The sequence below is a fragment of the Archocentrus centrarchus genome, chromosome 24 (assembly GCF_007364275.1).
Source record: "Archocentrus centrarchus isolate MPI-CPG fArcCen1 chromosome 24, fArcCen1, whole genome shotgun sequence".
In the NCBI taxonomy this organism is placed as follows: Eukaryota; Metazoa; Chordata; class Actinopteri; order Cichliformes; family Cichlidae; genus Archocentrus; species Archocentrus centrarchus.
This window is the reverse complement of record NC_044369.1, coordinates 10,668,724-10,692,521: the sequence shown is the minus strand read 5'-3', so window position 1 is coordinate 10,692,521 and position 23,798 is coordinate 10,668,724. Positions and strand designations below refer to the sequence as shown.

General features: G+C 39.4%; 1 protein-coding gene across 1 annotated transcript in view; it reads left to right on the top strand.

Moving 5' to 3' along the window:
- rngtt (RNA guanylyltransferase and 5'-phosphatase) overlaps window positions 1-23,798 on the top strand; it is a 117,329-nt gene that overhangs the window by 32,280 nt on the left and 61,251 nt on the right. The window contains exons 9-10 of the mRNA XM_030721366.1: window positions 11,126-11,261; window positions 15,134-15,205. Of these exons, the coding sequence (XP_030577226.1) occupies window positions 11,126-11,261; window positions 15,134-15,205 (208 nt within the window). The remainder of the gene's footprint in view (window positions 1-11,125; window positions 11,262-15,133; window positions 15,206-23,798) is intronic.

Genomic DNA, 23,798 nt, shown 5'->3' with positions numbered 1-23,798 from the left:
AATTGTGACAGTTAAACTACCTCACTCAGTACCACAATAACAGGCGTGATTGTGATGAAGTACTAATGCTTCCCCTCGTACCTAAAAATATTATGCAGCCCTTCCTGATGCATGGACCAACTGGGGGGAGGGGAGGGGGACGCTTCTAACAGACTTTGGAAAAACTGGGGAGACATAAACTGAATTGTGTGGTTTATTTATTTATTTTTTGTTTCTCTTTTCTTGTATAGCCTGCTGTCAGGGCTAGATTGGTTTGTGCCCCAAAGATGAATAGGAGAAGGAGGAGGAGGGAGAGGGCCAATTATGTCCTTGGGAATTTAAACAAACAATGCTGCTCAACTTGGACTTTATTAAAGGAACTGGATTTGAGAAATTCCTTGACTTTCTTAATTTTCTCTTTAAAGTCCTGTTCAATCCCTGACTTCTGCTTCAGTGATTTTTGTTTTTTATTTAAACAGAGGAATCAATTCTCCAGTGTTTTCTTTCACATCCCAGATTATATATTTTTAGTAAGAGACTTCAGTACCATAATTCCAAATTTTTTTTGGCTCTTAATTTTCACAGTATGAAATGTAAAACACAGTAGTGTTTTACATTTCAGTTAATTTTTCAATTAATTTTAATGCAATTCACAGTTCTGTTACTGACATGACAGTTTGTGAAAACAATATTGCCCAAGCAACAGCCAGCAATGGGCCTTTTTTTTTTTTTTTTTTTTTTTTGCTTATTTGCACCTATAACACCTTATGGAAGGATGAGGTGCATTCTGTCGTTTTACATCTCACTTATATCCACAAAAGTTGAATTATATATGGTATAGTATAACATCATGTTGTATAGTAAACCACCTGGCAGTAGGCTGAAATTCCCCTTTTTAACGTTTATACACCTTTTCAGGCGAAACAACACTGTAGCAAGGGCATGTACTAGTGTCTTTAATGCTGCTCACAACAGACTCCACAAAATTCTGTCTTTTAAGTCAATATTGTCATTGAACTTCGGCCTGACAACAATTGAAGTGATTCAGCAGGGAACTTATAGATTGCTTAACTGGAATTTATGCTTATTAGTGCTCTGTAAGCTTTAAATTAGGGCTGCTGCTCACGATTAGTTACCTAGTCAATTAAATGGACCAAAAAGGTTTGACCACTCAGAAAAAGTGAGCAAAGTTAACATTGTTTATACAATTGTAATGTGTATTTTGTGATCTCATAGCATTGGAGGCCATCACCCAGGTAGTGGGCAAGGGGGCTAAAGGATTAGTTGCTTTTGGATGAAACTGACTGCATATGTAGGCTGGAGTCTCTTCATTTACAAAAGTTTAAATTTGAGTGTATTGAAATAATATTTTTTGAGTTAGAAGAGTACTGCATCAAGCAGACAAATACACTATGTACATGCTCTTGTTTTGCCTCTTTTTTGCCACCTCTGTCTAAAATGAGAAATCACCCTGCCACCCCTGGGGAAAAAAGAGAGAGCAGTCCCTTGAGCAGCCCCTTGACGCATCACTAATGATGTGCAAAGCTGTTGGATCTGATCTAAACCCTCCCCTGGAAATCAGCTGCTGTCAGTCATGCCTTGTAGACTGGCAGCGCTGATACAATGACCGCCTGTGCCTCATTAGGGCTAAAGAGTTTGGGGGGATGTCGCTCGAGGATGTGCATAATATGTGAAGCACCCAGAGAGCTGAGGAGGAGGCAGGGAGAAACATCTACTTGTCTGGACAAAGGAGCATATTATATTTAATAATTACCAGTTGTCCATAAGAGCAGAATAAAGTGTCTGCTGCCGCCATAATTTGATAGAAATGGTGAGGGGATGAATTGTATTGGTATGAAGGTGTGACTGTGATGAAGAGGAGGACCAGTGGGAGTTGCACAGAACTAATGGTCTCTACTTTCCTCTGAACGTACTTGACAGCTGTGGCTAGTTGGCCAATTAGACAGCAGGGGAACCTCTTCTGCTCTTTGCAGACCTGTTGTGTCTCCACTGGTTGACAGATCTTCTCTGTTGCGACACTCTGCTTGATCATTTTGGCCATTGTTCCTTTTCTGAGATAAAAGATATGACCCCTGTGCACAAGATCTTTCTGTCTGTGAGAATCATCATTTTGCCTAAACTAAGCAATCCAGACATTTCCTGTTCCTTTTCTTATCCAGCTACAGCTCCGTCCTCAATGGAGCTGAGGATGGAGTGCCTCTGTATCTTGTTAATGCTTTCATTGTGTGTCCACTCCCACCCAAAAAAATGTAAGTGCAGCAATATCTAGCCCACCACTCGCCATTCATTCCTTCTCCACCACCACCCCCCACCCCCGGTAGTTTCCACAACAGTTGTGTCTTCTATCTCAGGACTAGTGTGTTTTTGTGCTTTCTCCTGTCATAACAGGAGGGGGTGGGGGTCATACTCTTCACTCAGAGCTCTCCAGTGATCTCTTTTCACTTAACAGCATCTTATGTTGGCCACTTTTCTTGGCCAGCATGCTTGAGAAGCACTTGACTGTGATGGGACCATGTTGTTGTTCTAGTTTCTCATTCCCTTCCCTCAAAATGAACTAGTTTACAGATTTACAAAAAAGGGATTGGGGCTGCACTATATTGCCAAAAGTATTTGCTCATCTGCCTTTACACACATATGAACTTGAGTGACATCCCATTCTTAATCCATGGGATTTAATATGTCGGCGGCCCACCCTTTGCAGCTATAACAGCTTCATCTCTTCTGGGAAGGCTTTCTCCAAGGTTTAGGAGTGTGTTTATAGGAATTTTTGATCACTTCTTCATACACTAAGGTTAATTGTGGAGTTCCACAGGGTTCTGAACTAGGATCAGTTTTATTCACACTATCCATGCCCCCATTAGACAGTATTATTAGAAAGCACTGCATACATTTTCATTGTTATGCAGATGATACCTGCAAACCTTAGAAACATTGTGTCTAACCAGATGCTTACTCTGGATGGCATTACCTTGGCTTCCGGTAACATTATGAGAAATTTTGGAGTTGTTTTTGACCAAGATATTTCCTTCAGTGCACATATTAACTAAATATTTAGGACTGCTTTTTTTCATTTGTGCAATATCTCTCTATCTCTACTGACAGGGACTAGAAAGAGAGAACATATTTCTCCCATTTTGACTTCCCTTCATTGGCTCCCTGTTAGATCCAGAATAGAATTTAAAATCCTTCTCCTCACATACAAGGTCTTGAATAATCTGGCCCCATCTTATCTTAAAGACCTCATAGTACTGTATCACCCGAATAGAGCACTTTGTTCTCTGACTGCTGGCTTACTTGTGGTTCCTAGGATACTTAAGAGAAGAATGGGAGGCAAAGCCTTCAGTTTTTAGGCCCCTCTCCTGTGGAACCAGCTCCCAATTTGGATTCGGGAAACAGACACTCTATTTTTAAGCTTAAGACTGACCTTTTTGATCAAGCTTATAGTTAGGGCTGTATCAGGTGACCCTGAACCATCCCTTAGTTATGTTGCTATAGACCTAGGCTGCTGCAGGGTTCCCATGAAGCACTGAGCATTTCTTTTCATTCACCTCTTTTCACTCTGTTTATATACCACTCTGCATTTAATCATTAGTTATTATTAATCTCTGGCTCTGTTCCAAAGCATGTCTTTTGTCCTGTCGCTGTCCCCTCAGCCCCAACTGGTTGCCAAGGTTCCTTCCTGTTAAAAGGGAGTTTTTCCTTCCCACTGTCATTTTGACTGTTTCCAGAAGTGCATTTGTGAGGTCAGACACTGATGTTGGATGAGAAGGCCTGGCTTGCAGTCCCTGCTCTAATTCATCCCAAAGGTGTTCTGTTGGGTTGAGGTTAGGACTCTTTGCAGGCCAGTGGGAGTTCTTCCAAACTCATCCATGTCTTTATGGACCTTGCTTTGTGCACTAATGTGCAGTTATGTTGGAACAGAAAGCCAACCCCAAACTGCTCCCACAGAGTTGGGAGCATGAAAATGTACAAAATGTCTTGGTATGCATTAAGAGTTCCTTTCACTGGAACTAAGGGGCAGAGCCCAACTCCTGAAAAACAATCCCACACCATTATCCACCCTCCACCAAACTTTACACTTGGCACAATGCAATCAGACAAGTAACTTTCTCTTGGAAACCACCAAATCCAGACTCGTCCAATTGGATTGCCAGATGAAGAAGTGTGATTCGTCATTCCAGAAAACATATCTCCACAGCTCTAGTGTGCAGTGGTGGCATGCTTTACACCACTACATCCGATGCTTTGCATTGCACTTGGTGATGTGAGGCTTGGATGCAGCTGCTCGGCCATGGAAACTTATTCCGTGTTGTATCTAATCTGTCTAGCCAACAACTAAATGGTCAAAGAGTCCGTGTAAGAAAACAGCCGTTTTTACTTAGCAGAAAAAACTCACGGTACATCGGTACATTTCCATTCACGTAACAACAACAAAACAGTGCGTTTTGGGATATGAAATGCATCTTAGGTAATGTAGTTGCAACTTCTGTCCACACTGGATTCAAACGGCAGTGTCAAATTAACAACATACATTAATGAAGAAATATTAATTAATAACTGCTCATTTGTGTAAATAAATCAAATATAATATGAATCCCCAATTGACTATAACCTGCATCATGTGGAAATATTAACTTAAAAGTCCAACTACACTTAAAGTTACAACATTCCATGAAGCTCTCTACGCACTGTTCTTGAGCTAATCTGAAGGCCTTATGAAGTTTGGAGGTCTGTAGTGATTGATTCTGCAGAAAGTTGGCAACCTCTGCACACTATGTGCCTCAGCATCTGCTGACTCTTCTCTGTCATTTTTATGTGGCGTGCCATTTTGTGGCTGAGTTGCTGTCATTCCCAATTGCTTCCACTTTGTTATAATATCACTAACAGTTGACTGTGGAATATTTATTTGCAAGGAAATTTCATGGCTGGACTGGTTGCACAGGTGGCATCCTATCACAGCACCATGCTGGAATTCACTGAGCTTCTGAAAATGACCCATTGTTTCACAAATGTTTGCAGAAGCAGTCTGTAAGCCTCAGTGCTTGACTTTTTATTTTATTTTATTTTTTAAATACACCTTTGGCCATGGAAATGATTGGAACACCTGAATTCAATGATTTGGATGTGTGGGTGAATACTTTTGGCAATATAGTATATTTTTGATACTTTCCTTCTTTTAATCTCTAACTGGTTTTACATTTGTAAATCTCTGCTGTCCAGTTAGTCACTTTGAATATTGACTTCTTTAAACCGGGATAGTGATTTACACCATATAGTGTCTCAATACAGCTGACAATACTAAGAAAGAACTGCTGTCTTATAAAAAAGCACAATCTTGTATTTAACTTCATAGTGTTATTTCAAAGCAAACATAAATGTGTCTGTGTACATAACTTCAAAGAACAATGTTTTAGGGAATTAAAAGTAAATATGGCTTTGTTTGTGCAGTATTATCAACCATAATAATATATGTTAATATCCTAGTTTTTACAAGATATTTTAATAGGCATTTTCACTTTTTTCTGTCATGTCATAGACAATAATTTAATTTATTTATTGAGACGCAGGTGTCTACACATTGCAAGAGGTAATCCACGCTTTGCTGAAAGATTATCATGCCGTGTAAAAGGTAGTCTGCTAGAAATATGAGCAGTCTCATATTGCAACAAACTGGGCAGTAATCTGCAGTCGGAAACCAACTCCACTGGTAGTCCTTGGCCTGCTCTGCAGTCTCTGTGAACTTGCCTATGAATTATGTGAACCAGATCTTCAGCTGTAGGTAGTTGTGGTTAGTGTCTCTGTGTAGGTTGTCAGTCATCCAGGTCATGGTAATCTTAAGTGCTTGAGTTGAAGGAAGCTGGACTTGTTTTTTGTTGAAGGTGATAGAGAAGCCTGTTGGATGAGAGATGTAACCTCTTCAAGAACCTAAAAAAGTCCAGTTGCCTTCAACTCAAGTGCTTATGATTCTTGTTAGAGTGGCACTCCAACTTGCATCAGACCTCTAGAGCAGAGCAACTACTTGCCAGGTGTGGCGCAGTACAAAGGTGGAATCCATCTGATTGCAGGAGTGGAGAGGCATAAGGTCACCACAACAATTTCCCATCAGCCTGCCTTTAAGATGGACTGTGCGGACTCTGCTGAGGACAATTCTATCTCAGGACTAGGTAGTCTTAGACCTAAGTAGGTAGGTAGGTTTCATACATAGCTGGTACATTACAATGCACGAACTACACATGTGCCCCAACTGGCAGACTTCAAAGAAATATAACAGGAATGACTAATTGGCTGTCAGGTCTCCAGCTGTTCATGTCTGTGTCTGCAGAAGAGTATAAGGCATTTGGGCAACACAAGATGGGAAGGGCTAAGTTTAGCTTGGGGATTATCAACTAGTATATTGGCTGATGACCAAAATTTAAAAAAAAATTTAAAAAATACCAAGAAAACTCACAAATATATCCAAGTCCAAGGTCCTGGAAAAGATATCTTCTTTTAAAGTCAGGAGGGGTAAATTGGCCCAAAAATCCTGAATACTGAGCCTGACAAAAGCACAGTCCTGGTAAATGACACATTACTGACTGCGGTCAGCTGTTTAACACACCCTCACACTCGGCATGTTGTCAAGTTTCCATTTTTGAACCAGCTGGTATTGGTGGCACATTTATTATGTCTAATCCTGTTGTTTATAATGGCGGAGAGTCACATCAGGTATGAGAAATTCATCACGTTGTCCTTTGGGAAGTCATTAATCTCAAATTCATCTCTGTCATCCGAATTGGCTTTTCAACGCTGCGTACACACTTTCAAGGTGTATACTAGCTGTAAGTTGGTACCTCATGAAAGCCTTCTACCCATTTTCTTCTCGTTTGAAATACAAGATAATTGGCTGGAGTTTTTAGTTACATTGATTAGGATACTTAACCTTTCCAAATACAGCAGAGCTTTAGTTGCTCATTAAGACATATTAGTTCTGCTTTATTCAGCACTTGGTATTTTGTTTTAAAGAGCAGCCAGCAGACTGCAGAGTATAATTGAGTTCATAAGAGGTGTGTAATGAAGCCACCGGATTGTCTCTCTCAGTGAAATTAACAAAGACAAGCCCACTAGACTCTTAACTAATCAACCATTAAACAGAATAATGCCATGCGGATGGATGGATGTTAAGTCAAACAACAAAAATAAGATGACCGTGACTTTAATGGCACATTTCTGGGTTTTATAATACTGTAAATATTGTGTTTAGAAAAAAAGAGTCAACAAAAATAGCATAGTTAAAAGGTGTTTGACATGGAAAATCAAATCAAACGAATTGATGAAAGACAACACTGAATGCTTACAGCTGCTGTTAGACTTGAAGACTGTTCAGGAGCAAACAGAAAGGCAACAACGGTGCCTGTGTTTTTGGGTGTGGCCCATCTTTTTTTAGCTCATCTTTGGGAACCAAAAGAAGGGAGGATCAAGGATTCAAGTCTGTTTAATGTCCCTGTTTTGAAACTGCCTTAAATTGTTTGCCAAGTCAGTGATTGTTGTGTTTATTGATAAAGCAGTGAGCACAAGTGTGTCTGTCTAGGTATTCTTCAGGTATTTTTTTGCTACTGAAATGTAAAATTGGTTTAATGACAATATTAGGAGCTATACCCCGAAAGTGGAAATCTCTGTCCAGAGGAGTACAATCCTAGGAACAGCTAAGATACTGCACAGAATCCTCAAATGCCCAGGCCTCTGGTAGAGGACCCCAGCTTGAGGAACACACACATACCACCTACTGAAAATCAGTTGCAACAGATCTTATGGAGCGATGCATCCATATTAGAAATTTCTGGCTCAAATTGTTGTCAGTATGTATGGAGGAGGTCAGGAGAGAGGTATAACAATGAGTGTCTACAGTCATCTGTAAAACATGGTGGAGGCTCTGTCATGGTTTGGGGCTGCATTTCAACCAGTGGTGTTGGGGATATTGTCAAAATTGATGGAATTTTGTACGCAGAAGAGTGCCATCAGATTTTGATCCGCCATGCAACACCATCTGGAAAGCATCTGATTGGCGGCTGCTTCATTTTTCAGCATGTCAATGATACCAAACATACTGCCCATGCAGTAAAAGCATACTTGGATAGAAGAAAACACAGTTGACCACTATCAAGCATAGATTGGCCTCCCCAGACCTGAGCATTACTGAAGCATTGTGGGATCATATTGACAGAGAAGGAACAAAAGGCAGCCAACATCCAAAGAAGACCTTTGAATGTCCTTTAAGAAGCCTGGAAAACTAATCCCGAACACTACTTAAAGAAATTACCAGAAAGCTTTCCTAAAAGAGTTCAGGCTATATTGAAGAATAAAGGCGGTCATACCAAATATTGACTTTGTACAAATGTACAAACTCAATTTTTGCCTTATATGCTGTATTTCCATGTATGTTTGCATGTGTTTCAGTAGATCATTCCACCCATTTCCCATTTTCCAACAAAATCCAAAAAAAGGAGGGGTGGCTCAAGACTTTTTCACAGTACTTTCAGTTATTATTTGATTTGATTTTATGTTTCTCGATGAAACAACCTGACCTGATACACATAATTAATTTAGCATAGTTCAATTAGCCCCAGTCAGAAGAAAACATCCCATTACATGTAATACATTAGATTAATTTTTCTAAATTAGCCAGCAGAAGGATAGATCCTTAACTGAGATCCAAATAATTTGGATGGCTTATTTTCCAGATGAGGTGTTTTACATAATAATAGATTAACTTATATGCTGTGAGAACCCTTATTCAGTTACTTTTACAGCCCCACACCTCTAGAGAAAGTGTGTCAGAGAAGAAAATCTTAGTTCACATGTACTGTTTATTCAAGTTATTTAAAGACGACCCCCAACACCACCACCACCACTTCAGTTATAGTATTCTTACAGTGGAGATGGGGGAATAAGGGTGATAAAAATCTAAAAGGCAAGGTGTAAGATATCTTTATCCTTCATGCATTGGCAACCTGGCACACCTATGAGGATAGTGAGAGTCAAATTAATACCAACCATATGCTCATAGCATGACCCCTGCTTGAAAGCTGGTCTGTTTTAACAGCTTTTAACAGTCCAACAGTCTCTGCTCTCAAGTTGTTGAATCTCCCAGATTGGTGTACTCAAGGATGGAAAAGTAATTTTCCAGCAGTAGCTTGTCGTTTCAGTTTCTGTTATGCTTTTACTTCATTTTACTTTTGTCGAATCCAAAACCGGGAAAAATAAAGATTATGATGGACAAAATACCAGCAAATCCCTTGCAGTGTAATGCTGTCTAATCCAATAACAAAAACAGTGTATGGTCCCAGAATGACCGTATCCGTTTTCTTTCAATAAATAAACTTTAAAATGGTAACAGTGATGAATATATATATATATATAAGAAACTATTACATCAAATTGCACGAGGTATACTGTTTTCTTCCTGCAAAAGTTTAACTTGTGGAAGACAGATTGTGAAAATGTGTCTCTTTATCTCACCTGCAAAGGCTGACTGTGGATTAGTTGAGCATGGACCACTGGTGATGTGTGCAATTTGAAGATGGAGTAATAACCTAAAAGCTAAGAAAGTGTTTTTGTGTTAGTGGAAGGTGACAAGGGGCTTCTGTAATAGGAAAGAGAATTTGTTTACCACCGAGTAAACATTTTATTGACATAGCTTTATTAAGGTACTTTTTCTAAAACTTAGAAAATGTGTCCTGATATGAGCCACCTTTTATTGTTGTCAGAAGTAAAAGTAAGTAGTTTGTAATGTGTCTTTTCAGTTTAAGCCACATTGAATATAAAAATAATGACTTTTTGTTTGCAATGATAGTTCCCATTAAACACAGCTAGATAAAAGGAAAAGTAGGTGCTTTGGTAATTACTAAGTATCTGTTTGGTGACCTTCCCTTTTTCAGACATGATAAAAGCTCTTACACCTTCACCTTGTATGTGTTTTTTTTTTTCTTTTCTTTTTTCTTATTTGCACATTAGAGGCATACACAGACTTGTCGTGTTGTTTCTCTTTGCTCACAGCAATTTAGCGTTAAAGTATTATTATATTACCATATTTAATCATCCAAATAAGCTAATTAAAGAAAATTATAGGCCTCATTGTTTGTCTGGAGAAATTACATGTAAACGAGCAATGCTAAACGTTTTAATAAAGTGTAACAAAGGCTGTAATAGTTGGTGATTACCCCAAAGAAACAATTAAATATACTGTGACTGAAATGGAAATTTTTTTATGCTGATGCTTTTTTTTCCAATCCAATCTGTTCCTGTTCAGTGAATGTGGTGGTGTTTCATTTGTTAAGATTCACTGATTAGTTGATTCTCAGCTAGTAGCAATAATTTAGCCAATAGGCCGATGTTAGCCGATATGGACATTTGTTTGCTTTGATCACTGTGTCCATAGTAGGTTACTTTGTGTAGACTTCTTGGGTTTCATCCACTTGGTCTATAGACAATGATAACTATCAGTAAAAACACTTGAATGGACACTTGACTGAAAATCACTACAGATAAAACTCAATAAAGTTCGTTAATTAATCTTCTTTTTTTTAATCCTTTATTTAAAGTCTGTTTTTGTAGGGCCAAGTATGCTAAATGTAAAGTGTTACACACTGAGGTATTTATACTTTAAGCTAGTTTGCGATGCCCACCCCTAGTTGGGCTTTTATGGATTGCCCATTAATCTTTAAATTTTACTTATTGGCTTTTGAGAGCCGAGCCTTGGAAGAACAGCAAAAGCAAGGATTTTGTAATATTTAAATCAGACATGGGTGACAGCTGGGATGCTGTTTAATCACTGTTAATGAACTCTAATCTAATCAAAGCTGCCCCCTCACAGTTCTGATGAGGATTTTCTGCATTTATGAAGATCCTGACCAAGTACTACCCAACAGCATTTTTTAAATTGTAAGATTTGTAGCCAAGATTTTATTGTACATATTACAGTGCTATGATTTGCAATATATTATTTTAACTATTTGAATTTGGGGCTCAATCAACAAAGGGATTATTCAGCAGCTCTTTTCATATTCATTGCTATCACAGTGATTAACACAAATAAAACTTGTTAACCTGTACTTACAACTAGCTAATGATGCATCCTATTTTTCCACAGGTACATGATGCTCATCAATGGAAAAAATGAGGTTTACATGATTGACAGAGACAACACCATCTTCCACATAGCAAACCTAGAGTTTCCTTTCCGGAAGGATCCACGTGTCCACTTATCAAATACTCTACTGGATGGGGTGAGTTATTCTTCTTCCCATCACTTTCTTTTGGATTGTCCAGTGTCTCCTCCAATTCCAAATTTGTTCTTCTCCAGCCCCTACTGTGTAGTCTTGCAAAATAATTGACACCAGTTGTCAAAGCTTGGGTGAAAGGTGAGCACATTTCAGTTTGAATCAGTCCAATCGTTCACATCTTGGGGAAAGCACTAATGAAATGTTGCAGTTTTCAGTCTTTGTTCTGTGTTGTGTTGTGTTACGCTCTGCTGTGTGCTGCCCGGGTTGGCAGCAGGGGTCGGTGACTTATCCTTCCACTGTAATGCAGGCTCAGACTTCCACTGGCATGTTTGTTCAGTGTAGGTCACGCAGGTCCCAGCCGCTCCATTGCAGCAGGTGCACATGCATGAGTCATCCTCACATCCCCCTCTGAAAACACAGGAAATTGCTGCACATTCATGTCATCAGTGATTATAAATTTCTGGCAGCCATGGTTTGTTTTTGGCTTTCAGATAATGAAGATTACAGACAAGTTGCCTGTCATTCTTTATGTCTTGCTCCCAGCTTTGTTTTTTCAAAGTTTATATGCAAACACTAGGTATGTGCTTCCTCTTGGCTGATTGATACGGTGAATTTAGCTTCCTCACTCAGGCAGGACATCTAATTGCAGCGTGTTAAGTGTTTCTTTGAAGAAGCAGTGCTGCTGCTGTGTTTAGATTGCTACAAGGTTTGTTTTGACTTCTGTTTATTAATCTGTTGATGCTTCTGGCTCTTAGCTGATAGAGGCTGCATTTTGCTTTTTACGATGAGTCCTTTAGAAGCCCAGCTGTGTTGCCCGATATTCTTCATCTTTAGCCCAGAGCCTCTGGTCTTTGTCTTTACATGCTGTTTTGTGGTACAGTTTTTAATGAGCTTTACATCAACTCAAGTTCCAATTTTGGATGAATGCACAGTGTAGATTGAATTCCTGGCAGTTTTTGTTGGTCACATTAATGTATTCATCCGCTGCTGTCTGTCTGTGCCATGGTTCAGTGCACCAGATGCATAATGATGGCAGCCTCCTGGAATTACATCATTTCTACTCTCCAAATCCTCCTCCAGTGCTGTGCATGCCTTGCATTCGCTCCTTTTCTTCCTCTCCACCAATCTAGCTGTGGAAATTTAGTTTTCTTGTATGGTCCTTCATTCTGTGAGATGTGAAGTAAAATTACATCAGCCAGCAAGGGAATTTTTATTGTAACACACTTCTAGTAGTCATTAGGATGCAGGTACTCAAGTAGCAGTCTCTCATTTTGGAAAAGTGGCTGCTAGATGACAGGTATATAACAGTTTACCATTGCACTGACGGCTGCTCTTCCATGGTGAAATGTAAAGAAATCCATGGTTTTGGGTTCTTTTTAGTCAAATAGATGTTAAAAGAAAAGTTTTGACGTGTTGTGGAAAAATAGTTTTTGCCAAGAGTAAAGCTACAAGAATAACACTCCCATGTCTGTATAGTATTTAACTATGCAGAGTAGCATTAACAGAGTAGCATTAACGTTTCCACCGCCGAGGTGCCAGTGCTGATGTCAGTTTAAATGAACCGGCGAAACGCTTGAGAATTGCTAAGAGGGGTGGAAATAACTAACCAGTGAGTGCCTAAAGGGGGTAGATGTTCCATTTTCTGGTTTCTGTAGTCCAGGTTCTATTGACCAATCAGGTTTGAATCAGCTTTGGTAAACAGTCCATATGGAGAGCCCATGACTATTGTAGAAAAAATTTTTAAAAATTGTCCATTTCCCCCAGAGGCTTTGGACTAGTTAATTGATTCAGAATAGCCATGGTACAGAGTAGGGCTGGGTGATATGGACCAAAAGTAATGTCTCGATATTTTTTAGCTGAATGGCGATATACGATATGTATCTCGATATTTTTTCTTCCCAAAAGGTATAAACAAAAAGGCACTTAGAGTCAAAGCTACATGTCCCAAATGTTGCACAGACACTTTTATTAACGTTCAGCTGCAGATGTACATGAGAAATTGCTCAAAAATATACTATTGGCATATTTAAATAATAATGCTCCTCAAATAAATTAATGCTTTTTTTCCTCTATAAAAAAAAGGCTCAAACCTGTGTTATTAAAATGTAAATAGAAAAGATACAGAACAAAATTAGCAAAAGGCTGACTTATTCTTTAAAAAGCCAATCTGGTGAAGTCTACTTCACTGGAAAGTGCTTCCTCCTGTGTGTACTCCTGTACATCCAGTACTGTGACAGACTGAATGAACAGCCAGCTCAGTAAATCCATAGACATATGCGCTGACGCAACGGGCCCATCCACTCAATGCAGCGTCTGCAAGCACACGAAAAAGACCCACTTCTGCTATTAAGGTCACATGACTTACGGTACAAACCAACTTCTGCTGTGGAGTTGCGGTATGGCAGCGCCCTCTTGCCTGCAGCCAGGGACTCTTGGGGGTCCGGGCGATGCCAAAGGGTACAAATGGATGCAGTACGAAGGCTGTATGTACAAAAAACAAGGCGACAGTGGAGGATTTCAGGTTTCCAAAACTCTGCAGAAGTCGCCGCCATCACCGGAAAAAGTCGCTAAATTTGTCACTAGACGCTTTTTGGAATAAAAGTCTCCAACGGGGTATGAAAAGCCATTAAATCTAGCAACAAAGTCACTAAGTTGGGAACACTGCCATGCTGTCGCTTTCTGCATGATTTCCGGGTGAAGCGGAGGGAGGCCGGGCAGTGTGAAGCTGTGCAGAGACAAACTGGGAGAAGAGAAAGGTGAAATGGTGGAGATCTACAAGTATGATTGTAACGCGACATAGATTATATCGATATAAACGATATTGTCTCATCTTATACCACATATGAAAATATATTGATGTTTTTTAAAAAGTTTATATATCGTCCAGAGACTGCAGGAAGTGACTTGCCCTTTACCGTAAAACAAGCACCTCACAAAATCCCAGGCAAAACCACCACCTCATGTTTTTATACTGATACACTTTGATTGTTGTAATTTGTTATTTTATCTTTTCCCCACTTGTTGCCATTCTTTATGCTAAGTAAAGCATAAAGACTGAAGAACTATTTACCATACAGACACGAGACTATCAAACTATTTCTTCAGGGCTAATGGAAGGTAGTTTTTGATCTCAGTAACAGAAGCTTGGTGCTGGTGCCAAAATTGTTGACACACACAGGAGATTGCTGATATACTGCATGACTTAAATTACCCAAAATAGCATATTTATTTTTCTTCATGGACTTCAAAGCACACATAAATAGGCAAGTATCACCATCTTCATACTGTTGGTCAGGTTGGAAGCCTCCAAAAATACTCCATTTGCGTAATAGCTGAGTCCTTGAGTGATGTCTTACCTGCTACTCGCTTATCTGTCAGGTACATCACTCGAGCACAGTTAGGTGCGTTAATATTTTATGAGTTCTCTAAATGTAGTGCGTCAATCTCAAATTTATATAAGGTAAAGGTTTAAGCTCTACTTCCACTTCAACTACTTTAACCTCATCTTGACTGTTACTGTTTCATATTGTTGTGTAGCACTAATCATGTGTTTCTTATTGGTGTCAACCATCATGACTGCACCTGGCTTCAACTGACAGCCTTGCATTATAAATGTGCAGTGCCATTTCTGCTTTATGCCCTTCTTCACCACACAGACACACCCATATGCACACACCTACACACCTGCCTTGCTATCTTTTGCATCTCTCCCTCTCAACATGCGTCCTCTGGAGAGTTCCCACATTCGTGTCCCTTCCTCCATGTTAAGACCTCACGTAATTCAGAACTTTCCTCTCAGTCCATTTTTTGCATCTTTCTCCTTCCCTTGTTTGTTTTTCATCCCCTTGACCGAATCTTTGTCTTTATCCCTGCAGGAGATGATCATCGACAAGGTGAACGGTCACCCCGTCCCTCGCTATTTGATATATGACATCATCAAATTCAATGTGAGTATGAGAATGTATCATATTTCCTTATGACTTTTATTGCCAAAGAAGTGCCGGGTCAAGATGTCAGGTAGAATAAACCAAAAGGACAGTGGATACATTCCATTAATGCTGTGGTCTGCCTGCAGCTGCTTGTGCCCTCTGCTTTTTACTTACCGTTTACTTAAGGTTCAGCAAAAGGGTTTCTGATTTTTGTGGTCACACTCAGTAGCTGCAGGCAGGCTGTATATAATCCAAACAGGGTGCTGTGTTATGTGAAGAAGCACTGACATGGGATGGGATTTGCTTATCCCTTATACCTGAAAATTCAAACTTCCAGTTGGGTTCCTTCAGTGCTATAATGCAGCAGGCAGCAGAGCAGTGTTGATCCAGGCTTTGCAGTATTTGCATAGAGATGACAGCGCTTCATCATTCTGCATGCTGAGTGGGAAAAATGTGGCTCTGTTTAACCCTGCAACATGTCACGACTAAAGCCTGACCTTAACAACAAAGCTGGGGCTGAACTGCCTTTGACCTATGAATGAATATTTATAAGCTAAGTTTTTTTTTAGTCCTTTCACTTGAAATTGGTTTTGCCAGCTACACTGGCCTGTTTTTGATAACCACTTAGACAAATGTTATTAAATATTGACCTTTAACATTGTCAGTCCTGTGCATTGTACAGGATTGACCTGACGAGCGTTTCATTATTTTCTTTAATGTGGCAGTAACTGCCTGGTTCATCTGTGTCTTCTTTTGTGTGTCTAACAGCATGTTTCTCCTGTTAGATTATTTTGACCTTTTTCTTGAACAGTCCGGGGACAACACTACGAGGCTGTTAACTGCTAAATGCTCTTCCGGGCTCTAAATTGATTCGTCCCTTAAACCAGTCTACATATTGCTAATGGCACGCAGGCAGTCACAGCGTTTACCCTTAGGAGATCTCTGGTGTCTTCCTTGAAAAGAACTTGATGAATAATTCGGGATGAAGTGTTTGTCTGTCCTCCCCCCTTTCTTCATCGATCAGAGGATCACACAGGCAAGCGGCTCGATAGAGGCTCCAGTGGCGAAGGGAACGTCTGTGTGAGATGTTGTGTAGGTTAGCAGCGCCGCATGACTCCTCACCCTGCCATCGGTAGAGCGCTGTATTGATCCATACTGGCCTTCTCTATTACCTGGGGTGGACTGCTCCTTGGCATTGAGGCTCCATTCTGAGATTGAGAGTGGAAATGCAGCAAGGGAGAGAATATACCACCTACTTGCCCCATGGCCTAATGTGACCCCCTGCTTGTATTGAAAGTCGGGTTGTAGCACAGTAGGGGGATACTTTTGATTTTAGTGTAAAGAGAAGAATGTGCCCTCGTGCCTCGTAATTTTACAGCATCAGAATAGTGCGAGTTTTACTGACTTTTTTTAGGAGTTTGATTGGAAAAAGTAGTTATACATGTTTGTACTCTCAAACTAAATAACCGACTGACCCTCATTGTCACCCTAAGATGCGGAGTTCTTTTACTGCACTTGCTGTAGATAATTTAAAAATCATTTTTGTCTTTCTTAAAAGTTGTTGCTGCTTGTCAGTCACTGTCAGCTCCCCCACAGTGGGGGAACAGACAAGACAACAACATTTACATATGTGCCCCCCAATTTTCTAATTTTTGCTGAAAGCTGTTATTTTGAAATAAAAGCATGGGGGTTTGCAGTTGACATCACCGCCTATGTGCTGACACTTTGATTGACCTCATTATCTTTTATGTTGCTAAAATAATCTTGCTTTAGGTGCAGACAAGATAATTGGCTTAACTTGATTAACAGTTGAGCAGAAAGGAGTGCTTATAGCATCCACCACATCTGTCAAGGCATGGGCAGGTTTTATAGCTGTCAGTTCCATTTACTTCTGCTGGAAAAGTTAATCTGCAGGTGCACTCTGTGGTTATTGAATCCGCTCCATCATTTTTCAGAGCTGCAGCATCACACTGATAACTTCCAGTCTTTTCTTGTGTAGTTACTTGAAAATTGTACTGCATTAACAGCCACACTCCATACACCTATACTGATAATGACAGTTACTTGCAACAGAGATGAAGAGGTGCAAGTTGACAGATTAACACAATACCCACTGCTGGGTTAGTGTTGGCCTCTAGCTAGTAGTAGCTGCCACTTGATAACTCTGCCTTCTCAGTTGACCTCACGTGCTATAATTTGCTCATAAATCACATCCATTCTGCAGGGACCACAGCCCCTGGGTACCTTTATTGAGCGCAGCTTACCCAAACAATGCTAATCCACCTTTTCATGTTGTTCTCATGTGCTAATTATAAGTGCAGTATATTAAGATGATTTGTCATAAATAGAAATATATTGTAGAAATACCTCAAATAACTGTTTGCAAAACACAGTAATGTGGTAGCTCTTTACTGTATCTGAGATGCATTTTTTTCCCCTCTTTTTGAACTCAGTCTGAGAGGTAAGCTCGTGACAGTACTGCAGTGACTCATAAAGGAGCGGGGACTGTATGCTTCAGGGACTCTTCTAGTACACTGGGATCGAATGTCGTCATAAAATCTGGCCTAAGACCCGCCAGTCTACAAATTTAGACACAAATGCACTCCTGAAGCCAGAGGGAGCGACCCCGGCTCTTAATGATGGCAGTGGATGACAGGAAATAAATTTTCAGGAACTGGAGGCTCAACATTGAGATCAAATCTGCCCACATCTGTTGAGACGTGGACGTAAAACCTGAATACTCAGAGCAAAACTTGTGCCTTTTCTTTTTTATATTAATCTGGCCGCTTCCCACCCCAGAAAAATATATGGAGAAAATTTAAAGCATTGCTCATACAGCTTGAAATCTAACTGATATAATGTACCAGCAATAATTGATGTTGCCTGAGTTAAAATCATCAAGGGTTAAATGATTTTTTTTTATACCTTGCTCCAGTACTTCTCTAAAAGATTGTTTTTTATCTAATAGTGCTGTTATCAAACAGGACACTGAATGTTTTCACTAACAGTTTTAGTCCAAAACACCCTGAAAGCCTCTATGTTTTTGTTACAAATATCCCCAGGGAAGCTGAGCATTAAACCTGTTTTGACATCTCTTATTTTGTCACCGATGTATAATGTGATTTATCCCAAATTATCCGAGACAGTCTTAGTGCTTTTAACAGGATTTCAAACACTGTCGCTGTTATTGCTGTATTATTTTAGTCTTGTCAACCTCATGCTATTAGAGACTTTATTTCTCATTGTGTTGCTCTCTGGTGTTTAAAATTTAATGTGTACATAACGTGTGTGTGTGTGTATATGTACATACTGTATATGGTTTCTTTTTGCACTCAGTTCAATTTTGGTGTTTTAGCTCTGTTTTTTACACTGAATTGGTGAATACAAGTTCAAAAAAGGTGTACCTCGCCTTTCGTTCTATGGCAGCTGGGATAGGCTCCAGCCCCCTTGCGAACCTGTGATGGATGGATGGATGGATGGATGGATGGAAAACATTTTTGCAAACCCTTCGCAAAAGCTCAGGCCCAAAGTATTCAACTAAGGAAAACTGAATTTGGTATAGCTAAATCCAATAGCTATTGGATTTATCAGTCACCTTAAAAATGTATTACATTCACTGAAATTTGAGCTTTACAGGATGTGTGTAGCATATGCCCGCTTTAAGAGCCAGGTGTCCTGAGGTGATCTGTGGAAGCATTATCAGAGCTAATAGCTTCTCAGCAGATTTAAGTTTGTCTTGTCAAACTTGATACATGACTACTGCATGAATACTGAATTACACTGTGTGCTACTCCAAACCACTTTTATTAGTGTGACAGCAGTATCAATATGGAGTAGCATAATAAATGGCATATTTACATCTAAGTTATCCACATTGACAGATCATCCCCTAGATTAGAATCACAGCCTCAAATGATATTTAGTCCCAGAAATGTTTGGTTTACAATAATTTTTTTTTTTTTTTTTTTTTTTTAATCTGATGTGTTTCCCTGTTGAACAGTCGTGGACAGCACATGCCTTGAATCATCCACACTTACATCTTGTTCTGTCCCGTTGACACGGCTGACAGATGGTGCCGAATGTGTGGGACATGATACCAGCTGTTGCTCCAGGAGGATGTACTGCAGTTACTGCAGTCACCCTAAAAGAAAAAAATGAGTCTTGAAAAAGAAATGTTTAAACAAGAGTATCTTGAACTTCTGTCTGTGACCTTATTTGAAGTTCTGAAATTGCCCTTATAACATTGTTAAGGCTAGATTAAGCAAATCAAAGAGTCTATCACAAGCACACAGCATGACTCGCTTCTCATTTCCCAAGTTGTTATTGCTAATCTGTTAGCAGACAGTTGGCAACTGAAGTATCCTGCAGACACAGAGCAACACGGGCATCCCAATGAAGTCACCACCTGATGAATGCAAAATATTTACTTTATTTCATTTTATTATTATTATTTTTGTTTGGACCTGCAGTAAATATTTTTAAAATTATTTATGATTTGTTTTCCAAATAATCAAATAATTATTGTTGAAAATGTCATTAGAATTGACCATAACTGTTAGATTCCAAGCTCACCTTATCAAATCATGTTCAGGAGGTGGAGCAGCTCATCTGCTAATCAGATGGTCAGTGGTTCAATCCCCGTCTCCTCCAGTCTACATGTCAAAGTGTCCTTGGGCAAGATACTGTAACCCAGAATACCCCCTATGCATGGTTTGTGAGAGAGATCTGTAAAAAGGCCTTAAATGCATGAAATAAGCGCAGTATGAATTTAGACATTAATTATTTGATAAATTCTCTAAATACTTTGCGTTTAAATTTCCAACCATCAGGTAAACATTCCAGATTTAATTAAGACCTTGGTCTACTGAATCAGGAGGCAGAATAAAAGCACTTTAAATACCATCTTGGCCAGTCATCGATTTACACCTTCAAGGTTCAGTGTTTATTCTGTAAATATGATGGTTTGTGGAGTCGCTTACCAGCTTGGAATCAGCTTAATTTCCTGGCCAATGTGAAACTGTAATTTACATTCACTGGCCACTTCATTAGTTACACTTTGCTAGTACTGGGTCACAGCAGAAATCCAGGCAAGGTTTTTCAAATCTTCCATTGTCCAATTTTCGTGAGCCCATGTGAACTGTAGCCTCAGTTTCCTATTCTTAGCTGATGGGAGTTGCACCTGGCTTTCTGTAGGTGTGGGGCTTATAAGTTTACCCCAGTCCCTATGTTTTATCAGGAAGGTTCTTAATTGAACATATCTATAGAAATCTGACCTGGGGAGATTGAACTCACTTTTCAACTGTTCAAGATTGCCCTCCTTGGCTAACTGGTGTACATAGCCTAGACTGTGATCAGACCATTTTCTGAACCCAATGTCTACTTTCTTGGGTGTGAAGGACTTCATAGAGCCAATATTTGTGAGCAGTGAAATTTGCTTTGGTAGCTCAAAACCTGACTGTATTTTATTCCAAATTAGTGTGTTGGTGATTGTTGCTTTTGTGTCAGCTCAAAGCAGTCTGTCCATTCTCCTCTGACCTCTGATATCAACACTGGATATTTTCATTTTGGCACCATTCTCTGCAAACGTTAGTGATGGCTATGTGGGAAAATCCCAGTAGATCACCAGTGCCTGAAACACTTAGACCAGCCCGTCTGGCATCAACAACTGTGGCACGTTCAGAGTCACTTAAATCATCCTTCTTCCACATTCAGCTGCTCAATTGGAACTTCAGCAGGTTGTCTTAACCATGTTTATATGCCTAAATGCATTGGGCTGCTGTCATATGATTGACTGATTAGATATTTGTGGTAATGAGGACTTGAACCTAATGAAGTGGATTCTGTGGCTCAGATTTTTCTGTATTTCTAAAGGCATGTGTGGTTACATGTGAACACAGGTGGGAATCAATAATCAGTAATTCAAATTTTAATACTATCACAACATGTTACTCATTTTCATTATGGTATCCATTTCTGTAATACTTACAGTACATCACACTGTTTGTAACTGAGAGAAAGAACACTTTAAAAAAATATCAATAATGGGCCAATTCAGTTAACTAGCGCTCTGATATGCTTTCCTCCACTTTCTGCTATTTTCTGCCCTGTGAGCTGCTTCTTCCCACCTTGGTTACCTTCATTTACTTTACCCCCCTTTCCTTTTATAAGTGCCACCATGAGTCAGATTGGTAGTGGAACCTATTTAGAGCACCTGCATGTTTAATAAGCACACTGATATTTAACACAAGTGTAAGATCTTTTGTCATGTCAATTTTGTTTCTCCCATAGAGGCTTCATGAGGCTTTGCAAAGCGCATATTGCATACTTTGAAGAGGGCTCTGATCTTCTTTTCTGTTTTGCTGAAAATCTGCATGACTCACAAAATGGTACTCTAGTATTTCATCTAATCATAGCTAATTCGTTGTCATTCACTGTCTTGTCCTTTTATTTAGAAATCTTTTCCCCTGCCATTTCCAGTAATTCCTTAGAAAGCTGTTGAGAAGAGAAGTGGCCTTTACCAAACACTCGGAGCAGAATACAAATGTTTAGGCCCTAAGCCTCTGGGCCTCTCGATACACATCAGAGAATATTGATCTATCCTGCTGGTGTAAGAGCTGTAAAAACTGCTAATGTTTCAGCATATTGTTTTGATAAATTGATGTTCTGTGTCTAACAAGCTAAAACATCATGAAATGCTCAAATGCTCAAATAATCAGTTGTTAGAAACAGAAAAGAAATCAGATTTTCCAGCCCTGCATTAGGCTTTACAGTAGACCTTCAGCAGTCAGATTTGTTCATTTATTTGACCTGTTTTTGAATTAAAATACAAAAACATGTTTTTCCAATTGAGTTGGTCTTTTTTTTTCCCCTCACAAATTGTCACCCATTTAAATAAAAAATAATTAAGTAATTAATAAAACATAAGTAGTTTTAATGTAGTCAAGATCATCTACCTAAATAAGAACAATTAGGGGTTTTAAGATTGCCTATTTAAGCCCTCCAGAGGAACGCTTATTGAATTTCCATAAGCAGATAGAATGATATTTGGAATAACATGTTGCAGTTATCACTGCCAGACACATTTTTAAATTCAGTTCCATTATTCTTTTTATTTAGTGGCTGTACCAGAGCCAGTGATTAGCATAGAGAATACTGTTGTGTAACTGCTCGGTTAAAAACAAGTTCATCTTGCCAAAGTATGCAGTTCTCTGGCAAATCATAAAGCGGTTTGAAAATGGGTTGTCTGCTTTTATTTTATTTTGTTTTTTGTTTTTTTTTTTGTTTTTTTTCCCTTAAATACCAATTTTGCCAATCAAGGAGATTTTTTGGGTTAGAGATTAGAAAGTATTTCTGTGCTTCACATCACAGCCAGGTAATTAAAAAAAAAAATAACTCCTTGGTTTATAATGTGTTTTGGCATCAGATAAATTGTAGCTTAATTGGAGTTTTTTTCAATTAAATGTCAAATTGTTGTCATGCATTTGGTTGATGATCATCTCGCAGATTTTTTTTTTTTTTAATAACAGTAGTTTTTTTTTTTTTTTGTGCTGATAAAAATGTCTGAGTCATTGTTTTGAATCACTTTGTCAGCTGAGCAAAAGAAATATGTGATGATAACTGTCAAATGACCAAGCTACATCAGGCTGGTTTCATCACAACTCCTCAGTATCATTTAACACTTTAATATGGCTTTTTAAATTTTCCACCTAAGCTTTATTATTAATAACCCTGGGCAGGAACTTGAGCTTTGTTTTACTTTTTCCTGCCAAAGTCACAGTGGATCGCCAGATGGGTGTGGTGGCACCTTTGCACCACATTAGTGGCCCCTGTCTGTGGAACAGGCAGTAATAGCTCAGGCTGATGTGCTTATCTGTGTAGAACAACTGTGTGTCTGGCCGGCCGATGATGGGTGAAAGCTGTTGTCATAGTGACAAAGAAAAGCTGATTTAGTTGTACTGTGTACTTTGGGTGATAATATTCCCATGAGCTCAGATGATGTCAAGGTAACATTGTCACAGGCTTTACGTGTGCTTATCTATGCACCACTATACACTATATGGGCAAAGTTATTGGGCCACACCTCCTTAATCTTTGAGTTTAGGTGTTTTCAGTCCCATTGCCACTGGTGTACTTTAATTTCCCTGAAGGGATTAATAAAGTTGAATCTATAAAATCAAGCACCAGTCATGCAGTCTGTCTTTACAAACATTTGTGAAAGAGTGAGCTCTAAAGAGTTAATTTGAATTTGTTCCAGTAAGTCAGCTTGTGAAATGTCTTCCCTCCTTGATCAACTGTAAGCAGTATTGCAAAGTGCAAGCATTTAGGAATCACAGCACCTCTGCTACAAAGTGGTAGACGACGTAAAGTTACTGAAGCGCTCAGGCACATAATGAGTTCAAGTCGCCAACGCTCTGCTGACTCAGGAGCTTCATGGCATGGATATCCATGGCCAAGCAGCAGCATGCAAGCCTTAAATCGCCAAGCACAATGCCAAGCGTTGGATGGAGTGTTGCAAAGCACACCGCCGCTGAACTCTGAAACAGTGAAAACGTGTTCTGTGGAGTGAAAACTCATGCTTTTCTATCTAGCAGTCTAATAGATGAGTCTGGCT